This window comes from Coturnix japonica, chromosome 7 (assembly GCF_054131305.1).
Source record: "Coturnix japonica strain WE chromosome 7, WE-NBRP24, whole genome shotgun sequence".
In the NCBI taxonomy this organism is placed as follows: domain Eukaryota; kingdom Metazoa; phylum Chordata; class Aves; order Galliformes; family Phasianidae; genus Coturnix; species Coturnix japonica.
The window spans coordinates 14,104,312-14,128,786 of NC_140669.1; the positions used below are offsets into that span (position 1 = coordinate 14,104,312).

A 24,475-nucleotide genomic window follows, 5' to 3' on the forward strand; every position below is an offset into this window, starting at 1 on the left:
AAGAAGGATTTCAAGTGTAAAAAGCAATTGAACTGTGGTATTTCATCCTTCCTGTGTGGAAGGAATGCTGATACAGATCTAACAGTGGTGATTGGATGATCTTTGCATTATTATTTATGCAGGGCAGGTACCTGTGTTATCACCTGGTGGGCCCAAATGAACTGCACCCCCTGAATGTACAGAACCCATAGCACAGAAATAGATTGTACCATACAGGCTCACCTCTAAGAACTAGGGCTGCAGGCAAATAACATTTGTCTCCAAAGGAATCCATCTGAATACACACAGCAGCGTAACTGATGGTATGTATGAGATGCCATTGTTGTAGCTGCTAAATATGCAAACACAGCCAACAGATGCTACAGGACTCTGCTGGTTCAGAAGGGTGTGGTTTGTTTATGGGCCCCTGTACAGCCTGAAACAGATGTTGGTAGCAATATGGTACTTGCTTTAAATGAAGAGGCTGAACGATCTAATTGTGTTTATGGAGCATTCTAACATCCCTGGGGTTCCTTATGTCTTTGCCTTCCTCCCAGTGAAACACAAGGGAGAGACAGCAACAGAGCTGTCACATGCAGAGTAGACAAGAACCAGCAAGGAGGGGAGAGACAGGCAACTTGTGTGTATGTTTGTGGCCATGGATGAAGTGCACCAGCACAGGTAGATCTGTGGCTGCAGATATCTCTTGCAAATACATGTGACAATTGATTTGGTAGACTTGAAGCTTGGGGAAATTGTACCTGCTCAGTCTTTCCCTATAAGACCGCACAAATATTCATGCTGTAAATGTAACTTAGACTGAGATTTTATGTAACAGATGTTTAATTTAAGCTATTTCCCTTTCATTATGTATCAGCAAATGCTTCATGGTAATGAAATTCATAAGCCACATATTAAGTAGAGCACATCAACTAGAATGCTCTCTACAAACTATATGTGTTTTCAGGTACTTTTTTAGTACAATTTTGGGATTAAAATCTCTAAGAACAAAGTGTTGTAAATCCTGGTATCTTTAGGCTTTTTTCCAATTGTAATATACAACGTTGATAGGAATCCTTTATTAGCTTAGGTGTTCTTCATCTCCTAGAGTGACTTATACTTTTGTTCAATCATTCCATCCAAACTTTCTCTCTTACATTTTCTGAAATGACTAGAAATGCTTATGCAGTTCACTCAAGAAACCCACATGGGATTTAAATTCACACTTATGCAGGGCAGTGTGTCTTTGTTGCTGGTTTCAAAAGGAATAATGTATTCTATGTGTAATGCTACTCTTTTTTGAAGGGAGAGAAGCAAGTAGTAAGTGTCAGTGAAGTACAGTCACTTTAGAGAGCATCGCTCTCTGTATGAGTTTTGTTGGCAGCAGTCTTTCCAAGTTTTTCTCCTAATGTGTAACTATCAGGGAAGCAACAACTTGATGACAGATGTGTTTCTGTCCCGACACACACTTACATCTCTTCTCCCTGCTTAGAAAGTAGAGAGGAAGAGATGAATCATTCTATTCACCAAACAGCTGTACTATTAAAGATAAATGCTTTGTAACTCATAAATGAAATTATTAGCTGAATAGAAATATGAAGTGGAGATTCCATGAGGAGGAAGATCTGAGTATGTTGGCCTTTTTGTTTGTTTTAGTAATCACCTCCTATGTGCAATTTCTATTATGCTTGCTTTGTGAAATACCCACTGGTTTGCAGATGTAGCTGTCAATCAGCAAGTGGTCACTAGCCATAAGTAACACTTACCCACAGTAATTTGCTGCCTTGTCAGAATTTAGTAACCTAAAGGTGTGTAGCTTCTTCTGCATTCACATATCACAGAAAAAGGATGTGGGAGAACAAATCCTGACAGGAGAGTCCTGTGTTTGTTAGTTTGCTGTCTTCTAGACCAGTAGTTATACAGTGTAGTTTCTTAAAGGAAGACTATCCTCTTCCCTGTCTACCCAGCTCAAAATTAAAGTGTCCTATCATACTGCAACTTTACTAGATTTTCATAGGGAGATCTTGCGAGACTGGCTAGCTGGATGTAAAGCATTATGTAGGTCAAGTATGTTTCTTTTGGGCTGAATCTCATGTTTAAGCTGTGTTAAATGGGATTAATTCACTTAGTTTGGAAAGAAGCACTAAGATCATCTAGTCCAACACCAACCCATGTCCTTTGGTGCCACATCTCCATGTTTCTTGAACACATCCAGGGCTAGTGTCTCCACTGCTTCATCCTCAGTGTCTTCTGTGCCGTTTGCAAGACCGAGTATGCACTGTATGCATTGCTGGCAGGTCATGGCAGTGATCTGGGATAGTTTCCTACTGGCAAGGAAATAATCTAGTTTGGTTTAAGTTTGAACTGGACAAAGTACTGAAAACTTTGACTTTAAAGGAAAGAAAAGTTGTTTGTATTGTGAGATAGAAAGTCCAGCATCCTTACATCCACTCAATAACCCAAATAGAAGTTGTGCTATAGAGAAAAAAAAGTTTAAATAAACATAGTGGATTGCCAAAAAATATCATTAATTGCTACCACACACTTCCAGATGTTTTTGAAGATTTGCTATTAAATCTATATTTTAATATAATGAGATTGATTTACACAAGTGAATGAAGGCAAGTAATTGTATGCAAGAACAATGAGTTACAAATATGTAGCATTTTAAAGAAGAAAAGTAAATGAATGGGGTGAAACTTTATTTCAGCATTCATGGGAAACAGAGCACCATACACACAACAGGGAGAGGAGGTGATTTGTGAGCAGCTCGGAGGCTCTATGCAGGTGTTATCTAACTAGCAACTCTTTTAACACCAAAAGTATTTGGGATGTTATTAAAAAATGTGAGACTGCCAAGTGTGTAAAACACTTGATTGCTTCAGTTGCTTTTTAGAAGTTCCCTATCATTTCAGATAGGGATGAGCTTTGCTCTTTGATCTCTTGAGCACAGCAGTGGGAGGAGGTGCTGAGATTGTGCCCTGCAAGGGAGGGAAGATTTCCCTTTGACATTCATACTGCTATTCTGTAATTGTTACATATTTCTTTTTGGCCCATTTATGGCAGCTCTTCCTTTTTGTCACTCTCTGGTGTTCTAATTGCAGACTACTTACCAGCATATTTATGCCATTTCAGTTCCTGTTGAAAATTGAAATTATTCTCATCCCATCTCCAATTTTGCCTCCCTTGCCCTGTTACATCCTGTTTCTTTTCCCCCATCTTCATCTCTCCTTTATTCCCTTTGCCTTCATGAATAGCAGATGTTATCAAGAAGCCTTAGAAATAGCTGAAGTAAGTTTATAACATTGTTCTTCACCCTATTGCCTTCTCTAATCCCCTTGGTTTAACATGGACAAGAATTTTGTCTGAATTCTGTCACTTCATAAACTCACCAAAATGATGCTGTAAAGCCTGAAGCATACCTATTAAAGTAGAAGGAAAATGGAGACCCATCAGATGCATTATTGAAATGGTCTGTGCATGCCTTGAACTTGGAATTTTAAAGCACATTGGTAGCAGAACAGTCAAACTTCAGCTCTCATCCAGCAGGTTTCATTCCTTCTCAAGTATGTTCTCAATCTTTGCATCCATCTGTGCATGCACACCAACACTCAGCCTGACACTACCAGCCTTTTTCTCCACAGATTCACACCAGGGTCACTGCTGATGCAGCCTCCTTCTTGCTTTGCTTTGGTTGTGATTTCTGCCTGTAAAGGAGAAGCTGAAAAATAGGTGGATGTGGAGGCCCTGTCTGTGCTGGTGATGTTTTTTTACTTTTTATAATGCCTTGAGGTGTCTGGGCTGAGAAAATGGAAGAACCTGCCTGTGCCCACTGAATGCCAGTGGCAAACCACAAGATGTCAGTCACTTATAAACCCCTACTAGCAAGTGGGTAACTACTTAATGAGAAAGCTAGGACTTTTGCCATCACAGCTGTAGTGATTGCTCAAATCCTTTTTTCTACTAAAAAAGGTTTTGTTAGACCAGTGTCAAGTTCACCTGGTTTTCTCTAAATTAGTGGATTGTCCTGTTGGCTTCATGCCCAGAGACATTAATGAACACAGTTGGTTTTTTTTGTTGTTGTTGTTTTCTTGTGTGGTTCTCTGCCTCTGGTGATGGATAAAAAGGCCATGTGGCCACACTGATATCGTTACATTTACCAGCTGCCATTGCTGTGGGGAGACTGCAAGGTATTGCAGAGGAAAGGCTGTCTCTCTTCATAACCAAGCGCTTTAACTTGTAACATGCCTGGCTTTTACTGGCTGAGAAACCAGATCTTGCTCTGATCCTGACATCAATTGTATGGAGAAAAATGTCCTGCCAACATCTGTCTGTCTCCATAGACTATCAGAATGGTGAACAATTCATGTGATCTGTGTAGTCCATTTGCAGAGGAATGTGAGGGTATTTGAGGCAGATCATGATTCATTTTGCTTTCACACAAGATTGTAGAGGATTAGCTCTGTACATCTCCCACACATGCATGAATACACTTGGTTGTTTTGATTACTTCAAAAGGGAATGGAGAGTTCTCCAAAATTCTGTAGTTTCCATCTAGTCATAGTTTCTTTCAGAGGCACAAGAAATCCAACTATCTCATTTCATGTTTTATTTACAATAAGTGCCTTCACTGTGTCTTGTAAAACAAGAGATTTATTTGCATAAAGTGACAAAGAAGAAAGAACGTTATAATCAAATCAAAATTATATTTTCAACCATGTGATTTCAGACTCTGCAGAAATACACATGATCTGTGTGCCATCTGAGTGGATTTAGCCCACAAATGGCTACCACTGACAAATAAGTAATTAAAACATTAAAATTCAAAGCATTCCAGATAAATTTCACAGCTCCTTTGGTAAATTTGTCAGGTAATGAAATGTACTTAATATTTGTCACTCCTGTGTTTAAATTGTCAAAGTATTACTGGTGTACTTTCTCAAAGCGTGGAAGGTATGTGGACCCTTACTATTACCACCTGTACGGCTGAAAAGGTACTCGATAGTGGAGGTTTTAACTCTAATTGTGTTGTATTAAAATATTAATGGGAAAGGTACTCAGGAGTCAATAGAGGTAAAACTATTTGGCAACCTTATCTCAATGGGGAAGTAACAGGGGAGAAAACAATCATTTATCCATGACTGAGGGGACAAATACGTCTGTTTTTAAACTGAATAACACTGCTGTCCCAGCAACGGTTGAGACTGGAGTGTTCATGCCTGGATAATTGTCTGATATGAAGATTTCACTATAGAGTTCTGATAGTTGGCAGTAAAGCTTCTGCCTATGTGGCTAACTTAGTAAACTTGCAAACCTGCATTTTGTGCCTGACAGCATCTTACTCAGTGCTAGCCTGGTTTATTATTGATGCAGTAAAGGACAGTAAGACTGAAGTGAAAGGGTGTTTGTTTGTTTCCATCCCCTCTTTGCAATAAAACATCTTGGCAACTGTTTCTTTAGAGCAATTTTCATTTTCTTCTTTTATTCCTGCCAGAGGAATTGGCACCTTTTCAGTCACTGGGAGCTCAAGTCTAAGCAGTGATGGAATTTGTGGCCCCACTCATCTTCTGAAGAGGACTCATAGACAACCAACACTGACAGTGATTTGCAAGTAAAATGGTGTTATGTTTGTGCTGATTGTATCCTGCAGATAGTACACAATGAATTAATAATGACATAGCCATTTAAATAACACGAGGGTTCCTGTTTCTGCCTTGGTAGTCAGACTTACCCCCCTTTAACCACTGATCAGTGTCTGCTGTATGAACACCTCAGAGATGTCTCAGGCTACCAGCCTAAGAAGTTAATCACTTTAAATACTTCAAACTAAAATCAGAGAGAGCGCGAGCTCTGTTCTGAGCTTCTGACAATCCTCTTTAAATACAGATCATTATTATCTTGTACTTCTTGTGCCAAAAGTCTTCACAAAGAAATATAGGTTTAAATTATTATATTTTCATTTAATGATATTTATTCAGGAAATTCCTTAAGGCTTGTTGATTAACAGTACTATATCCTCTGCATAATTTGATTTAAAGTGTATCTTGAAATTATCTGGAATCAACCTTTTATCTTCCCTCTTCTATAGTTATTAAGCTGAGCAGACAATTGTTCTTTGTGCTTTTAAAGAGGCACTGATTAAAAAATAATAATGATCACTTTTTAATTTCCACGCTGAGCAGCAGTGCTAGGGATATCAAACTTCAGGGGCCAGCTTCAGTTACTGACTGAAGTTTACTTAGCATTGATGTAAGAGCAGTGCAGGAACGCTTTGATGAGCTCCACAGCTGTCTTGGGAAATGGGATCTGAAGAAATCTGAACCAGCCAGCTTGATCTCTGAACCTACTGAAGAGAGAAGAGGAACTGGAGGGGAAAAAAAAAAAATCCACCACCTTTGTGCTCCAAAAGGTGGTGTTCTTGTTTGGGGTACTGTCTCTCCTTCAAGACCTGATTGTTATAGTTGGGTCTGTTTTGCTTCTTTCTCAACTGGAAATGTTTGGATTCTTATTGAGAGTTTAGGAACCTCTGGGAAGGACTTCTGAAAGCTCTTGGAAATCCTACTGATTCCTGCAGTCTTTGGATCTGTCTTGCAGGGAATGAAGAGGTTGTCATTTGTTGTATGCAGAAGAGGAAAAGGTGACAGAATGATACAGTTGACTCTTTGGAGGTAGAGGGAAGTATCTGTTTTCTGGATTTATCCTTCCTGTCTTCAAGACTGAAACTGAATTATAAAAGTCAGGAGCCTAATGCACAGTCTCCTTTTATAGTAGTGGAGAGACACTGGCATCTTCAAAGAATGACTCAGTCTGTCTAGGAACTGAATTGTATGTTGGAAAATTCTCTCTCTTAATGTCACTGTTAGGGAAAATAATGAGAAGGTAGGCTGCTCAGATGTACTGCCTGGTGTTGGGTGAGATGGATTCGGATGTAGGAGTCCGATCCTGTATGGTTCTGAGCACAACATTCTAGGCATCTCAGTGCCTTTCTGATCCAGGAGCCTTTCCGCAGCAAACTTGGGAAGCCAGTCCTAGTGCTAAAATGTGCTGGTTTTACTCTTAAGCAGAATTGTCTTCCTTATATAGCGTATCCTTCTTTGTTTATTTCTATCTGAGGATTGTTTGCATGTCAGCATCCCTGAAAATACAATGTTTATTGTTTTTGAAAGGCATTGTTGGCTTTCATTCTCATAACAAAAGAGGAGAAAAAATCAGACTTGTCTGTTCCTGATTAGGGCCACAAAAATAGTAGGGCTGCAGTGGTGAAAAAAGGGAAAGAGAATTTTCTCCAGAAATATGTTTGGGGTTTTTTTGTTTGTTTGTTTTGTTTTTTTAGAATGAGAAATTGTCACTGAGGACATTGAGAAAAATAAGGTCTCTGGATATTGTCACTAAGGACAGAGAGAAAAATAAGGTCTCTGAATAAATGTAAGCTGGAATGCAAGAGGCTTTTTCCCCTGCATCTTTAAGAAGTAACAATAACAGTAGTGCTTCTTGCTTATTGTGGTTTCTTTCATCTCAGGATTATGGGTCTTCTTAAAGGTTGACGTTAAGCGACTTGCCAAAGGTCACTGAAAGCTTCATGGCTAGAGCTCCTCGTGTCAGGATGTCTGATTCACAAATCCCTTTTCTAAATCTTCAAAGTCATTGCTACTCCAGGTTTACCCCTTATGAGGCTCACTTACAGGATTTATTTGGACTATGTAAAAATGAAGCAAAAATGAAATAAGGGTCTGTTATGCTAAGAAATAAATATGCTATTTTGGGCTAGGCATTCTTTTCTACTCCATTTGTTTCCTGTGATCTTCCCTCCTCAAATAGTCTCCCATCTCTTTCATGATCCAGTCTGTCACTCAAAGTGATCAGTCTTCTTTCATGTTGCTTTTGACTGATGGCCAACAAAAGGTATTTTCATTTGTGAGTTAAAAAAAATTAAATAAATTCAGCCAGACAAGAAAGAGAGTAATGATAGGTGGTTCCTAAAGCATAACCTTAACTGTGTTTTCCTGCATGGAGCAGCTGTTCATCCAGCTAGTTACTTTCTGCCTCTGGCAATGAACTGTGCTCGCGATTAGAGATTATAAAGAATTACTGGGTAGCAAGGCCTGATGTAGGCTGAGCAGATCTTGCACCAGGACCTTTTTCTGCTGGCTGCTCCTCTCCAGCTTAGTCATTCCTACTACCTAAATTCTGCTCCTTCCAGTAGCTCTACCTTACCCATGGCACAAACCACTTCCCCTTGCTCTGCACCATACACCTGTGCTCAGAGGTCTTTGCCCTGTTAGCCTCTCTGTTTCATAGAATCAGTGATCATAGGTTGGAAAAACTGCTTAAGTTCATTTATCCAGCCATTAGCCTATGCCTGTGACTACTCTACACTATCTCCCTCAGTGCCACATCTGCCCTTGAACACCGCCAGGGACAGTGACTCCACCACCTCCTTGGGCAGCCTGTGCCAGTGCATCACCACTCTTTGTGAGAAGAGATATTTCCTAATAATCCATCCTGAGCTTCCCTGGCACAACTTAAGGCCATCACCTTTCATCCTATTGCTGTTACCTGGAAGACCTCTACCTCACCACAACCTCCATTCAGGGCTCTGTAAAGAATGATAAAGTTTCTCCTGATCTTCCTCTTATCCGGACTGAACCACCCTTCACTACATTGCTGTGCCTTGCTTCATTAGCTTCCCTACCTAATTGATGTGACTGAAAGATTCTGGTACTTCCGTCCTTGGAAGACAGGTTATGTACCATTTAAAGACAGAACACAGTGTTTTAGCTCACAGGAGGCTTTTAAGCAACTTCTTTTGTTTCATATTCCTCACAGAGAACTCTTAAAACAAAACCTCTTGTTTGTTTTTTAAAGTTGTGATCTTTGGATTGCAGTTCTGGAAGCCATTGCCTAGGCTGGGGTGACCCCCAGGCACTTTTAGACAGAGCTGTTGACTCAAACTCCTGCATACTATTACAACTGTAAGCATTCTTTTATGTTACGCTATGATTCCCTTTTAAGAAGATTGTCCTTCAAGTGTGGAATCATGTAAAACAAACACATTTCAGGCCTGTCCGCGGGTCTTTTATATTTCTCCCCCCTTTGGTCTGATAGTTCTTTACTTGTTTCTTTCCTGCCTTTGGAGTTTTTGGATGGGATGTGTGTTGAGGGATGGAGAAAATTACTTTTATTTTTGGCTTTAGTCACACACAAACATGTTGACCTTGAGATAGTTTCCTTCCCAAATCAGGATGAAAACTTAGAAGAAAAAAAAAAATAATCACAAAACAAACCTTTTTTTTTTCTTTCTTTTTTTCTTTCCCCTACAGCAAAAAGTAACTCTTAAAAAAAATGAAAGCTGTATTTGGGGTGTTGCTCACGCTTGGTTGCTGCCTCAGGTTTTTCAAAGTGTGTGAGTTGCCAGGAATCCAGAAGGGTGGGAAGGTCAGGTTATCAGATGCCATATGCTGGAAGTCAGAAAGCCAGGAGGGAAAAAAAAGAAGAAAAGATTTTTCACAGAAAACTTAAGTTGTGGGGAAAGTAAATTTATCATTATGAAAAGGTGCCGTCAAGGAATGTCACTGTCTCACTGTCCTTCACACTGCCTACGAGTCTCATTCTTGGAGTCCTTTACGTGGCTTCTCTTCTCTCAAGGTTGCTCCTCGAGGAAAGGACTTCTCCTAAGTATGGTCCTGATGGTGCATATATCCTGGTTTATTTTTATATCATCTCAACCAGTCAGTCAGGAGGCTGAGGACCCAGCATCCATTTGTTTGCCTCCCCACAAACAGATCCTCACTGTCTTATCCATGGCCTCCTTTGATCCATCTGTAAGGTCACTAGCCCTTCACCCTTCAAAACCCTTGGGAGATCCATTTCTGCTTTGACCTGTGGAAGAAATCAGCCATATGGTTATGGGAAGATTACATAGCCTTGCACATAGCCTGGGCTTTTTGTTTTAGTTCTGCTCTGTATTCCATGCCCCTGATAGCTGGGAACTGCCAGGATGAAGAACAGCCACTCTTGGCCTAAAGGGCATTCTCTTTCACCCTTGGCCTCTGATATTTTCTTCTCCCCCATGGGTTTGCCCTTTTATATTTGGCCTGTAGTCTCAAATCAGACCAGAGCCCCGTAGGAGCTGGCCTCATGCTCATGGGGCTCAAGGAGCTCTGACCCTGTCAGGGGTATTTGAGGGTTCTGCAGTGCTGTACTACCTGTTGAACTTTTCTGTTACTACATACTGAGATCCCTTTGCTCTTGCCGAAGTTTGTTCCCTTATTAAAACTGTCTTGGTACATGCTGTGATTATAAGCCTTGTTAAATGAAGGTGATTAAATCATTTGTTCCCAACAGTAGCCTAAAGCAGTGCTTCATTCAGTATTCTGGTCAATCAGCGTTTTTCCCCATGGTGAAAAAGACACTCAGTGCAGTGAGTGTCACCATTGGGCCTGGAGCATAGTGCTTGCATTAAAGATTACTCTGTTGTAAAGCTCATCCTTGCTTTATCAGTTCTTTCTAATTGTTAATTGCCTTTAGACGTCTTATTTAAACTAGGAATAGTTTAGTTGGGTTGATGCTATCAGGATGTAGATAGCGCTCTCTTAGTTCACATCTAAATTAGTAATTTCTGTGAAGAACAGTGATAGCAGTTCCAAACAGTGACCCAGAGCACTGAAATTACAAGCCAGCCACGTAGTTTGCTTCTATTCTGTTGAGTAGATGAGCTGTTAGACAAGATAGATGCCTACCTGCTTACCATTATACAGTTTCACTTATGCCTACACTAACATTTATGCTCTGGTTACAGCTGGAGCTGAAAAACATGTAGAAAATGCATTCAGGGTTTGTTTTGTTCTCCTGAGCTTTTAGAGGCTCCCACTGAATTGTTAGCGGTAGCAGTAATTGTGTCATTATCTCAGTCTGACGAAGTGTTTTACATCAGTGGATTGCTTTCTCTGTTTCACAAACAAGGGAACAGAGGCAATGAAAGGGGCTGTAAAAAGAGCAGGGATGGAAGTGTGGATCACAGTCCTGGTTTTTGTGTCTTTGTCCATTCTCTATTAGTTCTGTTTTGTTTCCTCTCCCAAAGCCTGTAGGCACAGCTGTTGCTGGCAGAGTTAAAACCAACTGTGCTCTGTTTACAACATTTAGGTCAATGTACTTTCCTGAAGAATTCACAACACTCCTTTGGTCCCTCTTATGTACTTGCTGTACTTCTCTTACTTTTCAGACAGTCTCACCAAGAAAAACAGTCAATGAAGCAAGTATGTATAAAGATACTTTACAAGACACAAAGCACTACTCTTTCAATTGCAAACATTTCTCTTCAGAATTGGATGCTTTCCCCCTCAATGAGGTAAACTGAGCAATTAGTTGTAACAATAGCTGTCCTTCATGACTTCTGTCAACACCGGGGAGGTATAAATCAGAGCTTCCTATCAAAAATCCAAATCAGCTGGGTCCTGCAGGTGTCTCAACTTACTGTCAGGGCTGCAAATGCTGATTTTCTTTGGTTTTGATGCCAGAGAGGTCAGATGCAGAGGTACCACAAGATGTTAAATAATTGAGGGTTTGAGGAAGTCCCTGGTGCTCATGGTCACAACATCATCTAAGCACTATGAACTTAAAAACGTGAAAGGTTGCTGATATCAGGATGCTGTTTTGTCTGTTGACACTTTAGAGCTGTAGAGACCAGCAGCAGAGCTGCTGTAGAAATTTGTGTCTAGAAAAATCTCTTGGTGAGATCTCCTATACCCTCTTGTGACTGAGCTTCCTCTAGAGCCCTCTCCTCTGGGGAGTGTGTGGCTCTGTCTATCTGGGGCTGTTCTTTCACATAGCTCAGGCCGCATCTAAATAAACAGACCAGACTTCAAGCTGTAGCTTGGCCCAGATCTGCCTGACCTGGTTGTTATGCCCTGTGAAATTGTTCTGAGAGGATAAATGTGGAGTAAAACATGGATGCCTGGGCATTAGCCATTGAGAGAAGATTTAGGAGAAGAACTGGTGTTCCAAAGAGCGCTAGAGACAGCAACAACCAAAACCTTCTCTCTGGGCTAAGAAAATATTTCTGTGCATTACCCTTTATAGGAGACTGGCATCTGACTAGTTGTACTGCAAATTCAACGTGCTACAGCAAAGTACCAGGTATGTTTTCTGAGCACTGGGGAAATGACTCACAAAGAGCAACACCCACAGCATTGCACCAGCCTGGAGAAGCCTCATGCAGAGCACAGCAGCATCGTTCTATGCTGATGCAGAGCACATTTTCTGTGTCTTGCACAGAAGGAACATGCACATATGTCGTTATTTATAGCCTCTCCACCCACACACAGCTTTGAAAACAAGCTCTAAAAGGAGCTCAGCATTTAAAGAATAGAACGGGTGGTTTTTTTTCTAACCTGATGATTTTTTCTCTTTCTTTTTTGTTTTCCTTAAAAAATTGTTCTGGGAACATTAGCAACAAGCCAGGCATCAAGGAAGAAACATTAGTTCTTCATTTGTCTGTCTATTGTTCTGTTACTTGGAATGTTTTTAGAGAGGCAGTTGCCAAATTTTATCAAGTAAAACATTTAATCAAGAAAATGAAAGATAAGTGGGATGCATTTGATGAATGGGAACTTTACCAAAGGAAAGCTATGTAAAGTTGAACAAAGACCTTCCTCAGGGTAAGAGGGATATGTATTTCCACTCCCTTTTGGAGTGCTTGCAGTGTAGATGACCACATTTATTGAAGGCTGTGTGATCTCAATTGGTGACCAGAGGAAGTGGGCGAGTATTCCTCTTAAAATGCCCAGCTTACAGCCAGCCAGCACTGCCAGAGCCCTGAAATGAATGTGCAGTTCCTAAGAGGCAAATGATAAACACTGCACCTCCTTAACTATTAGGACTAGGATCAACTGTCTCCTCTGCATAGATCACACGAATCATTTCATAGAATGGCTTGGGTTGGAAGGGACCTCCAAGGCCATCTAGTTCCAACTCCCAGAACACACTGCATTCTCACCAGTATATATATATATATATATCTATATATTTAAGCACAGGGGTTAGATTTTTGTTTTTAAAATGAGAAATTGTGCAGAGGTGAACCTTCCACATAAAGTCCAGGAAGCTCATAAAAACACCTACAATCTGATTTCATTAGGATTTCTTTTTTTTTTTTTTTTTTTTTTTTTTGGCTGAATGGAAACAAGGGAATAGAGTAAATTTTTTTTAGTTGTTGTAATTGGCTCTGCATTTAATTCTCCTTCTTAATTTAGTTGCTCTGTGCAGCAGAGGAGTACTGATAGGTCTGTAAGTTGCTTTTCCTTCCAAGGGTAAAAGGGACTGCGTGGCTTTTCTTTTTGAGACCTCTTTAATGATGTGGTGGTATTTGGAATAACTACAGTAAAAGGGGAAAAGCAGACAGTGATTATAAAAATCATACTTAACAGCAGCTGCATGTGTTTTCTGGTTTTTGAAAGAGACCCAAACTTGAGGGAGTACATATTTACCACACGGAGCTGTAGTGAAAAGGAAAGGTAAAATGGAAGTGACAAACCTCTGGGTGATTGAGCAGTGTGATCTAGTGGGTGGCAATGCTGTACATGGTTGGAACTAAATGATCTTTAGGTCCCTTCTAACCTAAGCCATGCTGTGACTGCAGGGAAAGTTGTTTACTGCAGCATTTTGAGGCTTTCCTTGAGAAAAGACTGGGGAAGTATTAGAACTCATGTTAGTCATCCTGTCCTAAGTGCATATAAATCAGTGTAGTTCTATCAACTCAATGACACCTTCTCTTTTAGAAATAGGCAAAACTCCTGAGCCTCAGATTGCTTGGTTTGTGCAGTAGTGGGATGAACCGATTGGGTCTCAAGTCAATCTGACCGAGATAACATATATGACTGTCTGAGCTGAATCAAATATAGAATAAGCTGGATAGTTGGCCAGGTTAGTCTGTGAAGATGAATTAGTTACAGACATATCAACAGGTCAAGCTATGATCTTTCAGGCTTTCTATATACATGCATAGCAATTAGGCATTTATGCTACAGTGAATTTGGAACAATTTTCAGCTTATTTTAAAGCTCTGGTTTTAAATTGACTGTCTGCTTACTTGTGTAAGGCAGCCATTATGTTGTTTACTATTTGTGATATTTTAGTATGTTCAAGTATTGGAATAGGTCCCTAGAATCCCAACCAGATTTAGAGCCACATATTGCTAGAGGCTGCAGAAACTTAAAATAAAGGCAGCTTTCACTCCAAACGCTTTCTCTGTCAGCCTTGCTTGTTTTGACTGCAAGTGTGGTTAATGTCATCTTACAAATGAGGATGGAGGCAGGGAAGTTGAGTCATTTGCTGAACTGTAGTGCTGGGCATTGAACCAAATCACTTGAATTCCAGTGTACTTTTGATATGAAATCCTTGCTGCTTTTTGCTTATTTATGAGAGCTCTCACATAATTCAACATGATTAGCCAAAATGACTGGAGAGAGTAAGGTACAGCTCCCCTCCACTGCGTCAAAACTACACTAACAGAGCTATATCTGTACATTAAGAGTGCACTCATCCACATTAGTTTATGCAGTCTCTAAGAGGCTGTCATATGAACTAAATTTGTTCATAAATGGAACATAAAACATGGTATTCCAGAGTGTGTTTGGAGGCTCCAATTCTGCTAGACGTGTAATTATAAACCCTGCCTAACATCTCTTACAAACAGGGGGTCCTTATCCATGTTCACCGAAGATATTTTGCTGGGGATTATGGTGGGAGTAAGATCTGCATCTTAGGGTCGGATACGGATATTTCTGAAGATAAAAGTTATGTTGTGGGAGCCAAAGATGATTATTCTGTTTTAAAGATAAGATATGGCTGAACTTTATACCAGTTCTTAAAAATAACTTTTTTCAAATTACTGTATCACCAATGTTAAATTATAATGAAGAAAGAAGTGGAAAAAAAACCACCTCTTTTTAAATTAGGGTGTAAAAACCACAAATGAGAATGGCTGACTTTTGTTTTGGGTTCTATTATGAACCATTAATAATGGCAGGAAAAGCCAGAGGATAAGTTCCTTTGTATTTTGGTGTATTTTCTCAGCTAGACCTTTGCTTGACATTACCCTGCTGTGACAGGGCCAGGGATAGAAGGGAAAAGAAATCTATTTTCAGCTATGATTTAGAATACAACAGAGAAACTGTGTTTTAATTGAAATCAGACTTGGAGTGCATTTTAGTCATTAAAGAGGATTAGAATATATTAAGTCTCCATGAGTTGTGGGTTGGGAGATTTTTTCATTTCTTTAGTTTTCTTTTGATTCTCAGTGTTTGCTCTTTCTTTGCTGGTGCTCTTACTGCCACAAAATTCTCCTGGAGGGCCTGGTAGGAGGCCAGGGCTTGGGCTGCCCGTGCTGACCTTTGTTGAATGATGTTATCTGTGAACAGACATGATTGCGGTGGATGGAAGTTGGCAGTCACACAGTGGCTACTGCCTCCACCCAGAAATGCAGTGGTCTCCCCAGCAAGTGAATGTTTTATCACTTGGAGGCCCTTTCCTTTTACCTTCCAAGAAGGGAGTAGATTGCGAGTATCCTTAGAGCACACATACTTTGAGTCATGTGCTCCATGCATATGCAGTGCTATATAATACACTACAGAATTGTTCGTAATAGTAGTGACAGAAAAGGAAAAAGATGAGGTTGATTTCTAGAGTGGAAATGGTGGAGATATTATAAAAACATGGGTTTTGAAGTGTTATATGGTTTCCTCGTGTCACACCAGAACTCCAGCCCACAGTAACTCAAGACCAAGCAATAAAGCATTAGAGGTAACTTGATACTGTTTAGCTTCCTTTTACTGACATGTTCAAGGCATAAGAATTTAAAGTTAGGCAATACTTATGCACCTATTTGAAATGGGGTGGAATAAATTGGTTACACTTTATTGGAATTGCCCTGGAATTTATTGCAAACTTGCTAGAGGTACAAAAGATTTTATCTAACACTCTGAGTTACTCCAAATTGGTACCATTTTAGGTGAGATCAAAATCTGCCTCTTAAGTGGATAATGGTATCATTTATTTTTGGTTTTCATGGTAACCCAATTTGACTCACTATGGCAACAACAGTGGGACTTAAAGTAATGAAGATTAATCACTCCCTCAGCCAAGGCACTTCTTTAGTGGGTCATCTCGCTCAGGAGCAATTAAACTGTTCAAAAGTGGCCTGGGTCAAATGCAGGATTGGAGATGTCCCATCACTGCTACAACAACACACTGCATCTTATTCAATGCAGATTTAATCACCAGTTGAAGCTGCTCACCTCCTTCCTGTAGGAGCAAGGCAGGTATATTTGAGGAAATCTCTGTGTTCTTCTCCAAGTCTTTCTCATTTCATTTTCATTTATTGTTGCTAAAAGAAACACAATTTACAAGAATGTAGAAACTCTGTTTTTAGCTAACTTCATTAACCAACATGGTTCTTTAAAGTAGTGAATTTATTACTCTCTACATGTTCTTTTGATGCAAAATGTGAGCAGAGGATAATGTCTTGCTGGGAAGGAGTTATAGAATCATCTGGGTTGGATAACACCTTCAAGATCATCAAGTCCAACCATAAACATGATCTACTGTGTCCTATCACTAAATCATATCCCATAGTGCCATGTCTATGTCCTTATGTGATCATGATCACCGTCTCCATGAAGAAACTCTTCCTAATATCCTGTATAAATCCCTCCTGGTGCAACTTTGAACTGTAAGTCCAATTGCTCGTCATCTGAAAAAAGAGGCTGGATTCCAAGGAGCTTTTAAATTAAAGCCAAATAAAGTTATGAGATGCTTCTTGTTTTTCACAGTTACTGATTAAGAATGATACCTATGGGAAGAGGTTGCATTTTCAAAGAGCTGCATTGAACAGTCTGCCTTTTAAAAATAGTGCCCATCTCCTTTTTTTATTTCAAAATCAAATTAGCCTTTTAAGCTATTAAAAGAATTGACCTTAACTGCACTAATGCAATCATCTCACCGTATTCCCATCATACAAATTAGCCCAGAGGAAGAACAATTATCATCCCAGAACTTTGCTTTATTATTGCCTGATTGCTTCTTCAACCTTCTTTCCTCAAAATCATCCTTCCTTTCTTCTCATGTTTTCCTACCTTACCCCATGGAAACTACCATCATCCCCTGTAAGTGGACTCTCCAGTAACTTCTCCATGATCTCTCCTGGGTACTATTTACTTTGCCAGTCCAGGTGTATCATGGGTCCTAGAATTCCAATAGGCAAGAGTCTGATCATCAGCAAAACAGAGTATGGAGAGACTCTGGAAGAGTTCCTCTTGTAAGTATGAGCTTCCAGTGCTGTGCTCAGGTGAAACCTATCTGAATTGCCACTCTTTTGGCAGTTACACAGATCATTCATAAAGGGACACGCACAGCTATTCTTCATCAAATTAGTGCAGTCAGCCTGCTGTAGCTGTGCTAGGCTTTCTTTAATTTTCTTGGTGGCCTGGGTTTGCTGCTTATTTTCTTGGCACAACACAGGAAACAGAGTAACTTATTTATTCCCATGGTCAATTCAGGGATCTCCTGGAATAACAGCAGGAAAGCGGAAACTACCCCAGTCCACTAGCTGAGAGCAATTGGGTCAGTAAGTGCGGAACGGGAATCTGCCATGGTGGGGGTTGAAGTATTGCATTGCCCTCCAATCCTGTAAGAAAATATCTGTGAGTTACAAAGTTTCCTAAGTGATTCTGGCAGCCTGCTTGGAGTTGTATCTTGGGCTTGTAACTGGCGTGTTTTCATTAAGCAATATTATCTAATGGACTGCAGGCTAGATTGGAAAATGCTCTCCTGCATGGGAAGTGTGTCCTGGCAGTGCTCAACCTGTGTGTCCTGCAATGCAGGATCTGGCTTTGCTCTGCTAGGAGCTACTAAGCAGGAAGGAGGGCCTGACCTTTGTCCCAAGCAGCTTACAAAGTAGCTGAAGCACAGCAAGAAATGTATACAGGGAAGAAAGTTGATAAAAAGTTGATATGTGCTGGAGTTGCAAAATTCAAGAAACACCTCTGATGATGGACCTACCTGGAGCACAGTACTTTAATTCCAACAAATTCACAATTTTCTAGATGTTTTAAGAACGAAATAGCTTAGCAATGATGGACAGTGGTGAAATGTGAAGATGTAATTTGGCAAACACTCAACTGGATTTTTAACTGCTTCATAAAGCTGTTTTTAAAGAGTGACTAAATTAATTGAACTAAACCACTGTAACTTCAACAACTAACTGTATCTCAAGATGTTAATTTCTGGCAGTTGAGGAAGTTGTATAGTCCTTGCTTTCAATTAAATTGCTAATGTTCACTTTGAATTATTGCACAGTTATTCTACTTCTAAAAACATTTCCTTTCTTTGGAGGCTAGGAAGAATGTCTCCTAATCCACTGACAGGTAGATGTTTACTGTTTCTTATGATTTCAGGTCTAATTATGACCTTTCAGAGTTTTTCCTACATTTGCTGTAGACTAATTGCTCCACATTTCTCATTGTGTTTACTGGGAAGTAGGGGCTGCTGTATCTGTCTTATTCTTGTACCTGATTTATGTTCTTGCTGTTGCTTTGCCTGTTTTTCTGTATCTCAGCTCTTAATTTAGTGTAAATTTTCTGTGCCTTGTATGATGGAAGCATAGATGTAATATTTCCCCATGTTTTCAGATTATTGTGAGCTTAATAGATGGTAGATGCTTTAATGCTGAAGACTGGTTTGTTAGGACCATTATGCACTGAAGACTGGGGTGATCAAATGTGCTATTGTGGGTTTCAGAGCCGTGGAAAATGCTATTGAGTTGTTCTTTACAAAGTCGTGGTTTGCTTTCTTACAGGAATTGTGGCAGAGGTAGAGTTTATGGAGCAGTTTGAACTGGAATTTTTTTAAGAGCAGGTAGAGGCTGGGAAATCTGAAACAGCAGAGGAGTGGCGTAGAAAGGAGGTGATCAAATAGCTTGTTACAGGCAGTGTCATTAGCAAACAATTCATAGATTTTTGTCTTCTCACCTAGTGCTGATTTATGAAGTGGATATATGATTTTATCACTTCAAAGGGGTATCTTGTGTCTAATCTCATAAGCTAAACGATTTGCAAACCTAATCGATACTTGCACAGAAGCCTTCAGAGGGCAGCCTTCACGTTACAGGAAGGATATGGTGCATCACCAGATGGTACCCTTCTGTAACAGGCAGCAAGAGACAACTGCCCAAATGCAACATGAGACAGTGTGTTCCCGGATGAGAGCTGGAACAGAGATGTATTCTCTGTGGATTAATGTGCTAGCACTTGTGATTGTTTGTTTTTGTTGAGATAGAGCACCCATATTTGGAGCAGAACTCATTGCTTTTGTTTTCATCTTTGTTTGAAGTGAGCATCACATGTTGTATTCCTTGTTTTGAATTGCAGTATGTACTGGAACATCTCTTTGTAAAATAAAGGCAGCAATCTATGTCAACAGTCATCTCACAGTGACTAAAACAACACAATGTAACACTGGTTGATATGAACATTTAACTGTTGTGTGATCAGTATTTAAATGCTATGAACAGTAAAGTTTTTAGAGCAATTTGCTGTAGAATTACAGTGAGTGGCTATCAAATATTAATGGATGGAAAGCATACATTCTGCAAACTAGCTTCATATCAAGCATCATTTAAATTAAAGCCATTTGCAATTTTTGAAGTCATATTTAGAAAATGAGCCCTCATTAGAAGATATATTTTTTTTCAAAATTGAGTTTTGATCTGGTTCCTTTTTTAATAGATAAATTAAGAGGAAGGAAGATGTTAATGGAATTATTTGCAGACTTTTAGAGACACGAATGCTGGAAGGCTAACCTCCAATAATTACTGTTATTACAAGTAACATACACATTTCTGGTCAAGAACATATTGCAGAAAAGCTCTTTCTGCTCTTTCTAGTACTGTTATTCCCTCTGTATTGAGGAAGAGAGAGAGAAAGGGTGGAGATCACATTCTGTAATTCCCCAAGATGATAGCACCAAGCTCCATTTTTGAGATGCTACAGCTTGTAGCAGACCCTGAGCAGATTTAATCTGAATGGTGATGGCTATAATAGCAGAATTGTGCCAGTGTCATTGTGAGAAGGAGCTCCAAATGGATGGAACTCATATGGTTGATCTTCTTTTAAAGAAAATCTTCTTTAACTCTCAATATATCAGATTTGCCACTTCTCTATAGGATTCAGTTACATTTGGAGCTGAAAACCTGGTCAAGTTTGCTGGTGCGTTCTTTCTATGTTTTATAGCCTGCACTGAAGGATTCTTAACATTTTCTTTCTGGTTACTTTGATATTTTCTCCCCATATAAAAATCAATTCATGCTTTTGGGCTCATTTGAGGCACCTCTTGTTGGAATCTGCTATTTGTGTGAAATCAGATGCCACTGTTTTCAGGTTATACAGGGAGTTTGTAAGAAGATGCTCACTGCAGAAGATTCCAGATTTCTGACTCCCATTCCCCAAAATTCATTTATGGGAAAGTAAATATTTAATGCCTGTCAGGTTCCAATAGCTAAACTGCTCTTCAAAACAAATTGAATAGCAAGGATTCAATCATCTTAATTTACCAGCAACATCTATAAAAATGTATCTTCTATTTGGTCATAAAGGACACTGACAGATCACCATGTGCTTAACCCCAGCTAACATAAGGCAATGTCTCTGCAGCTGCCTCCCCCCAAGGATTGCTCTGTGCTGCTGAGACAGGACAGGTAATTGGATGTTCTTCTCTTTTGGCAGGTACTGGACTGGATTGAAAATCATGGAGAAGCCTTTCTGAGTAAACACACAGGAGTGGGGAAGTCTCTGCACAGAGCACGTGCACTGCAGAAAAGACACGATGATTTTGAAGAGGTAGCACAGGTAAGAATCTGAAATACACTGTGAAAAAAAAAAAAACAACTACTGGTATTTTGGGAGCTCTATAAATTCATGCTGCTGTCTTCAAACATCTGGAGCTTACCAGGATCCTGTGTCACAGCTCTGAAGCTTTGCGTGCACACTGTGAGAGCACGGTTGGTAGCAGCAGGAGTCAGCACTGGAAAATCACTGCAGCGGGTCTATGCAAGTACAGTATGTCATGTAGGAGGTTTTTTATTTGCTTCAGCATTAGAAGGGCAATCATCACAGGTAGTTATTATTAGCAGTACAGGATTATTATGTTACAGTTATTATTATATTTTGGCATGGAGGCAAAATTCCTTCCCAAAAGCCCATAACTCCTTGAAACATGCTCATAGTTGATGTTTAAACATACATCCAGTCTTTACTTACAAGAATGAAATGAAAGGGGGACCTTGATAAGCTTTTCCAGGGACTGACTGGCTTCTTTTTCTTTCTTTGTTTTTTTCCTTTTTTCTTTCCTTTTCTTTTTTCCTTGGCTCATGACCAGCCATTATCCATTCTCAGCTCTCCCTGTCAGATCATGTTACACTTTTTGTCTTAGGCTGAAGCAACATCTGTGAGAAATTGGTCTCCAGTGAAGGTACCTCTGCACTGGGTATTTCAGATAAAATTCTGATTGATAAATTCTGCTTTACATAGGATAAATGCTTTGCCTTTGTGGTGCACTCAGGCAGGTTTTTGCTTACATAGTTCACTATGGCTTAAGACAAAAATTTATTAGACTTTAGTTTTGTTTTTCTGTGGTAACTTTCCTGTGTGTTGGCCTAGTTTAGTTTTAGATGTTCCAGCAGCAGGGACATTGCTCTTTCACTGCACTCCAAGGGAAGCTATTTCACTGCCTGACAGCAGCTACTGGCAAGATTATTATTATTTTTCCTCTCCCTATATTCAATTTATATATACATACATATATATAAAACCATGGTGTATATCCCCTATGTCTTGTTTATATCCCTTAAGGAGGTAAATGCCAAGGAAGGAGATGAAATAACAGCCCTGAAATATCTGTTGAATGTTAGCATACCTCCCATAAGTGCCCCTTAGCCAAGTTAAGCATATTTAAATCTGCTAATATGTTCTTATTAAACACTCCTTTGTTAACTATTTCTTTGAATCCATTCAGTTTGCCAGCATCCTTCATTTAATTAGATGCTCAGCTGTCAATGGAATACTCATATTCCTTGGCTGGTACACCTTTCAGCTGCAATGAGACATCTTTGCATACCATTGACATATCATACAGTCTGAAAGCAGCAGCTCTAGATTGACAGATCTCTAAGATGTTCTGGGGCCTCCTGTGGCTTTCAGCCTCCTGACAAGAGTTTTGAATTTCTGGAGTTCCTTTTTTCAAATTTATTAACATGTGCATTCATATGGAGGTTGCAGACCATGCACTTGAAGGGGTCATCCAAAAACCTGAGTTAGTGGGAAGTTTCAGCCTGAAATCAACATTAGGTACCTTTCCAAGGGATGTGAGTTACATAGCCATTATTAGATCCAATGCTAAGGGTAAATGAACGAAAATGAAGGTCTAGTAATACACAAGAACTGAAACCAGGTGATCTAGAGTCCTTTGTGGTATTAATGTTCTATGAACCTCCCTCCTCTATGATGTATTAGGATCGCAGCTCCAGCTCTGTCTCACATTACTGGATTTCTTCGCCCTTTTTTTCCTCCTCCTGGAGTACTACGTCACTGGAGATGTAGGAAACAAATGAAGAACAGGTGAGGAAAGACAGAAGAATGAGCAGTCTTGACAACGAGAGCACACAAGAAACAGCTGAATAAAGGCTTGCTCCACTGATTGATGTTATTTAGAGATAAGTCTGTGTGTAGGTACCAGGGTAAGCCAGAAAGGAATTGCTTCACCTGGAAGTTTTCTGATCCCTCTTGTTAATCCTGCTCCTAAAATATTTCAGACAGTTTGCCTGTTAATAACTTCAGATAGATTTCCATTCACTTCATTTAGCCAAATTCTGAGTGGGGTAAAGGACATACGAATGCAGCTCACTGGATGTGAGTCCATGGGTTCCAATGGAGGAGAGTGATTCAGAGGAGGATGGAGAGAAAGAAAAAAAAATTGCATGCGTAGAATCCCTTCTAAGTTCCTCTGACTTTGATTTCTTCACTTCTGTGATCATCTCACTTTTACTCTTACAAAGCATCTTGTTGCTCTGCTTGGACAACTGTAAGCAGTCCTGTGCTCTGAGTATGAAATTTATGATACTTGCTAATTAAAAATAACTGAAAGATGTCAAGCTCTGCTACCTTTCCCCAGCTTTCATTGAAATGGTTCCTGGGCCCTTCCTCCCATGCATTCTCACCACCGGAATGCCTATGCTAATTTATGAAGCCTGTCTGCAGTGTGACACTGGAATGTGATGCTGGCAGATGGACGTGGGGACATGAGCAGGGGGGAAGTGAAAGGAATGTCAGGCTTTATCCCAGGTCAAGGACTTGAGAATATAATATTCTTTGCTTTCAAAAGAATAATAGCAAGGGTAAGAGTGAAGGTCATAAATTTATCACACCTGGGGTTCTCCAGCAGAAGCTGCTAGGGAGGTCAATTCTGTGGTTAGGGAATAAATCTCCTCCCAACTCTGACTGTGACCAGTTTTTACTCTTCCCAGTTCCTTTCCTCTTAATGCTTAACTCTTTAGAGCTGCTCCTCAATTAGTTCATTTTAACTTCAGTATAATTTATAAAATTTATAAAATTTATAAAAAAAATAACTTTTTTTTTCCCTTCAGATAGTAAATACCTTTGCCCTAGGTAGGGTGGGTAGCTGGCATCATTTATTCCTTATAGAGCCAAGTAGCAAAGCACAGGTGCTAAGATCCTCAAACAAAAGACTGAAAAGTTTGCCCATTCCCCTCATCTGGATGTTAATTGCTGTCTGCTAGTGATAATGAAAACAGGTGGTTTTTAAAAGAGTGTAATGCTGACATACCTGGTGAGACTGACAGTACAAGTGTTCTTGCTTCTGGCAGTTCTCTGACAAAGAAGTCTGCCATACAGCACAAATGTATCCTCCAACATCTACCTTCTTTCGGCTCCAATATATTTGCTCTTTATCTCCTGCTGTTTGAGGAAGGCATTTGCAAAGGTCACACTAGAAGCAATTTTCATGAGTTTTCGTGATATTTGCAACCGCGGGCAAAAAGTTCATGTTTTTGAATGCTACATGTAAAGAGAAAAAGTGTACCTGGGATTGCCGTGCTGAGAAATGTGCTGATTGACTGACCTGCCAAGGCACTAGATGGAGAGGTGGAACCTATTCCCTCTCTGTCTGATTAGAATCTTCACAGATTTATAAATCTGGATGTAATGATCCAATCAGGCATGGCTCAAATAGATCACCTTCCTGCACAGAGCTGTGCTTGGAAAATGTCAGTGATTTTTAGAGCAGCTCACTGTGGGCAATAGGAAATATAATGTGGGGTCTCTTTCTGTCAGATTTGCTGCTTAGATAACACTGGCAATTTCTTTACTCTGTTCTACATGGAATTCTACAGATGGGAAAGGTTTGAATTTGGGAGGGAGGTTTGTGTCTTGTA

The 24,475-nt window shown here is 39.8% G+C and overlaps 1 protein-coding gene across 25 annotated transcripts in view; it reads left to right on the plus strand.

The window, feature by feature from the left end:
* The window catches only part of KALRN (kalirin RhoGEF kinase), a 434,749-nt gene that overhangs the window by 220,430 nt on the left and 189,844 nt on the right, over positions 1-24,475 (plus strand). For all 25 annotated transcript variants that reach the window (XR_014947909.1, XR_014947910.1, XM_085552327.1 and 22 more), the window contains one exon: positions 20,754-20,876. Coding sequence is in view for 23 of the 25 variants with exons in the window: in XM_085552327.1 (XP_085408453.1) it covers positions 20,754-20,876 (123 nt within the window). In the remaining 2 variants the exon portion in view is untranslated. The remainder of the gene's footprint in view (positions 1-20,753; positions 20,877-24,475) is intronic.